General features: G+C 49.9%; 1 protein-coding gene across 7 annotated transcripts in view; it reads left to right on the top strand.

The window, feature by feature from the left end:
- Positions 1-200: 200 nt before the first annotated feature.
- TVP23A (trans-golgi network vesicle protein 23 homolog A) overlaps positions 201-6,000 on the top strand; it is a 36,637-nt gene continuing 30,837 nt past the window's right edge. For 3 of the 7 annotated variants that reach the window (XM_080681038.1, XM_080681037.1, XM_080681039.1), the window contains exons 1-2: positions 201-355; positions 635-714. In XM_080681038.1, the coding sequence (XP_080537164.1) occupies positions 347-355; positions 635-714 (89 nt within the window). In that variant the 5' untranslated portion in view covers positions 201-346. The remainder of the gene's footprint in view (positions 356-634; positions 715-6,000) is intronic. The other 4 variants (XM_080681035.1, XM_080681034.1, XM_080681036.1 and 1 more) reach the window with 2 other exon arrangements.

Genomic DNA, 6,000 nt, shown 5'->3' with positions numbered 1-6,000 from the left:
CCAGGATCACTGTTCAAGGTCCCCAAGTCCCTCTCTGAGTCCAAATCGTTCCCTCCCTGCCACAGCTGTGTATGCGCCCCATCTCTCCACTCCCCAGTGAGTACCCTGGCCAGGGGCTCTCCAGGCCCCGCCCCATCCCGCGCGGGGAGCCCACCTCCCAGCCTGCGACTGCGCTCTGGGCCCGCGCGCCCCGCCCCCACAGGAGACCTGCGCGGAGGCGGCCCGCGGCCGCAGGCTGTGACCCCACCAGGTCTGCTGCCAGTGGCCTGAGGGGCATCCCAGCTTTTCCGCGGCGAGAGGCAGAGCAGGAGCGTGGGGACTGGGCTCCAGGTGGGCTCTAGGGAGGATGAAGCAGGTAGGGCCGCGGGGATGCTGGGCGTGGAAGGATGATGGTGAGGATGGGCGGAGCCTGCGGGAGCGCAGGGGGAAACAAGGAGGAGGAGGAGGGATACGCGAGGCGGCGGCCTGGGCCGGGCTGGACCCCAGATGGGCAAGAGGGTGGAAACGGCCTTGAGTCGCAGCCGAAAGGGAGGGGCCCGGTCTGCAGGAAGGATGAGGGTGGGCTCTGCACCACGGGCGGGTCTGTCACTCGCCTTTGGTTTCCTCCCCACCCCCACCCCCACCCCCATTCCAGGCCCTGGTGGACGACACTGAGGATGTGTCCTTGGACTTTGGCAACGAAGAGGAGTTGGCCTTTCGGAAAGCCAAGATCAGGTATGTTTGGACTGGCTTTGGGCAAGCATCCCCCCAAAGCTGCAAATTCATTCCACGTTCATTCATTCATTCACTCACTCATTCATTCATTCATTCATTCAGAATGTATTGAGCACCTAGTGTGTGCCAGGCATGGGCTAGGCAGGGGTCCTCAAACTTTTTAAACAGGGGGCCAGTTCACTGTCCCTCAGACAGTTGGAGGGCCGGACTATAGTTTAAAAAAAACACTATGAACAAATTCCTATGCGCACTGAGGGCCGGGACGAGTCGGCTGCTAAGCAGGACAGGCAGGGGCACCCGGTGGGCCGGATAAATGTCCTCGGCGGGCCGCATGTGGCCCGCGGGCCGTAGTTTGAGGACGCCTGGGCTAGAGACACACCCTGGACAGATAAAAGTTCCTGCCCTCCTGGCAGGAGGCTGGAGAGGTGGACAAGGGCTTGGAACCTGCAGTCTGGGGTTGGGGGAGACCTAACATTGAACAGGCAAACACAGATACTTGGGAGGAAGTCAACAGTGTGATTGAAAAAAGAGAAAGTAACTGGGTAAGACCACTTGCCTTAGCACAGTCAAGGAGGGCATCTCTGGAGAGGTGACATTTGAGCTGAGACCTGAATGATGAGAAGATTTCCACCCGGAAAGAACAGCAGGTACAAAGACCCTAAGGCCGTGTTGGAAGGTCAGAGAAAATCATCTATGTCTGGAGGGTGATGGGAGAGGAGAAAGGGGTTGGCAGGAGGCTGGAGAGGTGGACAGCTTGGATTTTTATTCTAATCCCTGCTTTAGTTCCAGCCAGCCAGCCAGAGTGTCCTGGGTCAAACACTTCCTGCCTGAGGCTCAGCATCACAGAAAGTGGCAGGACTAAGGTGTGAAAAATGAGCCATAAACGTGATTGCTGATGACCCAGCAGCTGCCACATTAGAAACACCCAAAGCTCAGCCACACTCACTCACCTGCGCCCCATCTCTCCTTCCAGCCATCAGAGCCAGCAGGCGTGGGGACCTGGCACCTACATGCCATTCCTTTTACGTTCTCTGATCCAAATCCAATAAAGCTCAGAATGGAATAGGACAATCTTAGTTTCCCAGTGCCACAGTAACAAATCACCATAAACTTGTTGGCTTAACAACAGAAATGTATTCTCTTGACAATTCTGGAGGCCAGAAGTCCAAAATCAGTTTCTCGGGGCTGAAACCAAAGTGTGTCAGCAGGGCCACACTCCCTCTGGAGGCCCCAGGGGAAAATCTGTTCTTTGTCTTTTCCAGATCTGGTGGCTGCAGGCTTGGGGCCCCTTCTTCCATCCTCAAGGCCAGCAGTGTAGCATCTTCAAATATTCTCTGCCCATTTTCACATTACCTTCTTCCTCTGTGTCAAATCTCCCTTTGCCTTTCTCTTATAGGGTTAAAGGACCAGCTGAACGATCTGGGATAACTTTCCTATCTCAACCAACATACTAGTAATCACATCTGCAAAGTCCCTTCTGCCATATGTGGTAACCCTCACAGGTTCTGGGGAGTAGGACCTGCATGTTTTGGTGGGCATTATTCAGCCTACCATAATGATCAGAGATTGTCTTTAAGGAAAGACATTGTGAAAGAACTGGGTTCCTGGGGCAAGAATCTTATATAGCATCTAAGCTCAGTCTTTATTGAGCACCTCCTGTATGCCAGACTCTGGGCTGGTGACTGGGACTCTGCGGTATAAGGACACCTCCCCCTGCTTTTATGGAGTTGCCCAGTCGAGAGCAGAGATGGTCAACCTCGACACTGCCAACATTCTGGGCCAGGCACTTCTTGCTGTAGGACGGTCCTGTAGGGGCCGTCCCAGGCATTGTAGGATGTTTAGCAGCATCTCTTGCTTCTACTCACCAGATGCCAGAAGCACCCACCAATAATGTCTCCAGACACTGCCAGATGTCCCCCCGGAGGCAAACTCGTTGAAAACCAGTGGTGTGGGAGTATAGGGTATAGGTATGCCCATGGCTGCTACGACAGTGTTTCATGCTTGGGCACTTGTCCTGGGCAGGGGAAGAAGTGACAGCTGAGCTGAGACCTATGGAATTGGGTGGGAGTTAGCTAAAGCAGGGAAAAAGAATGGGGTGTCACATGCACAGGCTTAGAGTTAAGATGAGTTTAGGAAGCTGAGAGTGGTTTACTGGGGAGCAGTCTGGGCAGAGACTGGGGCCCACACGCTGAAGGGCTTATACTTTGGATGTGTGATGTCTGTTAGAATGGGAATCTACTCTATCTGTGCTGTCAAATATGGTAGCCACCAGATACATGTGGCTGCTGATAATTGATCTGTGGCTGGTATAACCAAGGGCCTTCCAACGGGTCTTTTAGCATTAATATGCTAACTGCTGTTTGTTTTAGCCTCCGGCATTAAACAGCCACACGTTGCTACCATGTTGCACAGTGCAGTTCTAGAGTTAGAATTCATACAGGGTAGTGACATGATCAGAATCCTAGCTGGAACTAAAGAAGGATACAAGGCCATGACATGGCATCTTCATCTCCTTGGGAGACCCAGCCCCCACCCCACACACATTCCTGGGGTCTGTTACCTACCTGGGCCAGGTTGGGCTGCCAGAGGCCAAGGCCAGGGTGTTGTGGGTCACCCTGAAGCCTAGAAGCTTCAACCTCTGTTTCCTGAAAAGCTTTCTATGATTCTGTTCACCGAGACCCACGGCTGCCTGCCAGCTCAGCTCCTCCAACCCAGGGGCTATTCCACGCAGGTCACTCCCAGGCAAGCCTGGTGTTTACCCTTTGTTTACAGTGACCTTGAACAAGTCAGGGCACCTTCCGATCCCCATTTTCTCATTTGTAAAACGGGGACGATGTTAGTCCCATCGTAGGGTTGTGTAAAGAGGACTACATCAAGTGACAAACATATGTAACAAGACCAGTGGGAGCCCTGACACCTCATGTGGGCTTCATACCTGTTATCTGACCCCAAGTGGGACTTCTGTGTCCTTGGGGCAGAGGCACGTCCTCAGCTGGAGCAGGATATCGCCCTGGGGTTGTCCTTGGAGTGGGAGACTGTCCCTCCTGTGGAAAGTTAGTTTATGCTTTGAAGGCACTGGCTTCACAAATTCATTTAGACCCAAAGGTCATGGATTTCAATGGATTCCCACCCAAAGCAGGATGGTCTCCTCTTGCCTCAGACAGGTTCCTTGGACCTGATTTGGGTCTCAGTTGTTAGGGTTGGTTTGGTCAGCGTTTCGTGGTTGGTCCTCATTCAGCCCAGGGGGCATCCAATGAGAAGAACGCCATGGGGAGTCACATGTTAAGTGGGGACCAGGTCCCTAGGCAAGACCCACATGAAATCAAAACTACCTTTGCAAATCCCTACCCAGCGTCTCAAGTAGAATAACATTTTGTCTTTCAAGTAGTCTTTCATGTCCATTTATCTTCCCACGTTGGATACAAAAGCTGTTCCTCAAAATGAGCTGCAGATGAAATTGTTGGCTGTGTTTTAGGGGAAGTGATTTTGAATGAAAACAGTAATAGTAAACACTTTGCTAGCACTTATATGCAGGCACTATTCTAGGTGTTTTGCTTATTATAATTTACTAGAGGCCTAGTGCATGAAAATTCGTGCACTGAAGTAGGGGGGGGTCCCTCAGCCCAGCCTGCCCCCTCTCATAGTCCAGGAGCCCTCAGGGGATGTTCTACTGACAGCTTAGCAGTCTGGCTTCCCTCTGCAGGAGGCAACCAGGTGATCAGGGGAAGGCGCCGCCCCCATCACCCTGCTCCTCGGCCCTTGCAGCTGCTGCGGCTTTGTCCGGTAGAACATCTGGAAGATGTCCGGTCTATCCAGCCTAATTAGCATATTACCCTTTTATTAGTGTAGATTTAATCTGTGTTACAAACCTATGAGGTAGATACTATGATTTTTATTGGTTTCAGGATGAAAGAAATTGAAGGAAAGAGTTGAGTGATTTGCCGAATGTCACATAGCTGTTAAGTGGCAGAGTGGGGAGTTAGGCTCTAGAGCAGTGGTTCTCAACCTTTCTAATGCCGCGACCCTTTAATACAGTTCCTCATGTGGTGGTGACCCCCAACCATAAAATTATTTTTGTTGCTACTTCATAACTGTAATGTTGCTACTGTTATGAATCGTAATGTAAATATCTGTGTTTTCCGATGGTCTTAGGCTCTACAGCAGCGGTTCTCAACCTGTGGGTTGCAGGGTCACCAAAACCATCGGAAAACACAGATATTTACATTATGACTCATAACAGTAGCAAAATTACAGTTATGAAGTAGCAACGAAAATAATTTTATGGTTGGGGGTCATCACAACATGAGGAACTGTATTAAAGGGTCGCGGCATTAGAAAGGTTGAGAACCACTGCTCTAGAGCAAGCATGTCAAACTCAAAGTGAACACGGGCCAAATAAGGTTTAAGTTTATGTGGGCCACAAAAAAACAAAAGCTTCAATTTTCATAGAAACGTAGGTTTATTTCGATAGAGATATGCCGAATACCAAGGGCTGAAATAAATGAATCTTTAACATAAAATAATAGAACATTTTAATAAAAATAAATATTTTTTGAACATTAACTTACCAGACACTGAATAACTGCACAAATTAATGAGCGTAATGCAAATAAACCTATTCGTCTTGTTCTCTGAAAGCGAAATATTTCCTGTTGCACACACAAAACAAGTCAATACAAGACTAATGACATGGCAATCGGCTGCTAAAAATTTGCTGGTAGTATTAGTGGAGAGAAATGGTGTGCCTGCGCGTAAGGCGTGTAAGAGAAATGAATGTAACACAATTATAGTAATCAGTCATTAGTGAACGTTGTAGTTCATTATTAGTAATTATGTATAACAGGATATTGTAAAAATTAAGTTAAGAATTTTTATTAAAATGTTTCTTGCATACCGTTATATTGGCTGGGCCACAAAAATATTCGTTGTGGGCCACATGTGGCCCGTGGGCTGCAAGTTTGACATGCATGCTCTAGAGTCCGACCTTATATTACACTGTGCTTAGGAGCAACACAGGGGTGCACTCTGCAGTGGGAATAGCATTTCCAGGGCTTCGGTCTTATGCCTCGCCCCCTCCCCTTTTAGAACAGGCTTTCTAAGCCTTGGCTCTGTTTATATTTGGGGCTGGGTAGTTCTCTGTGTGGGGCTGTTCTGTGCACTGCAGGGCTTCACGGGATCCCTGGTCTCTACCCACTAAGTGCCAGCAGCACCGCTCCCCTCTTCCCAGAGTTGTGAGGTGAGGTATATTCCTAGGGGCAAAGTGGACCCTGGTTGAGAACCCTCACT

The sequence above is a fragment of the Plecotus auritus genome (genome assembly GCF_963455305.1).
Source record: "Plecotus auritus genome assembly, chromosome: 7".
NCBI lineage: Eukaryota > Metazoa > Chordata > Mammalia > Chiroptera > Vespertilionidae > Plecotus > Plecotus auritus.
The sequence above is the reverse complement of the archived record's forward strand: the minus strand, read 5'-3'. Positions and strand labels throughout refer to the sequence as shown.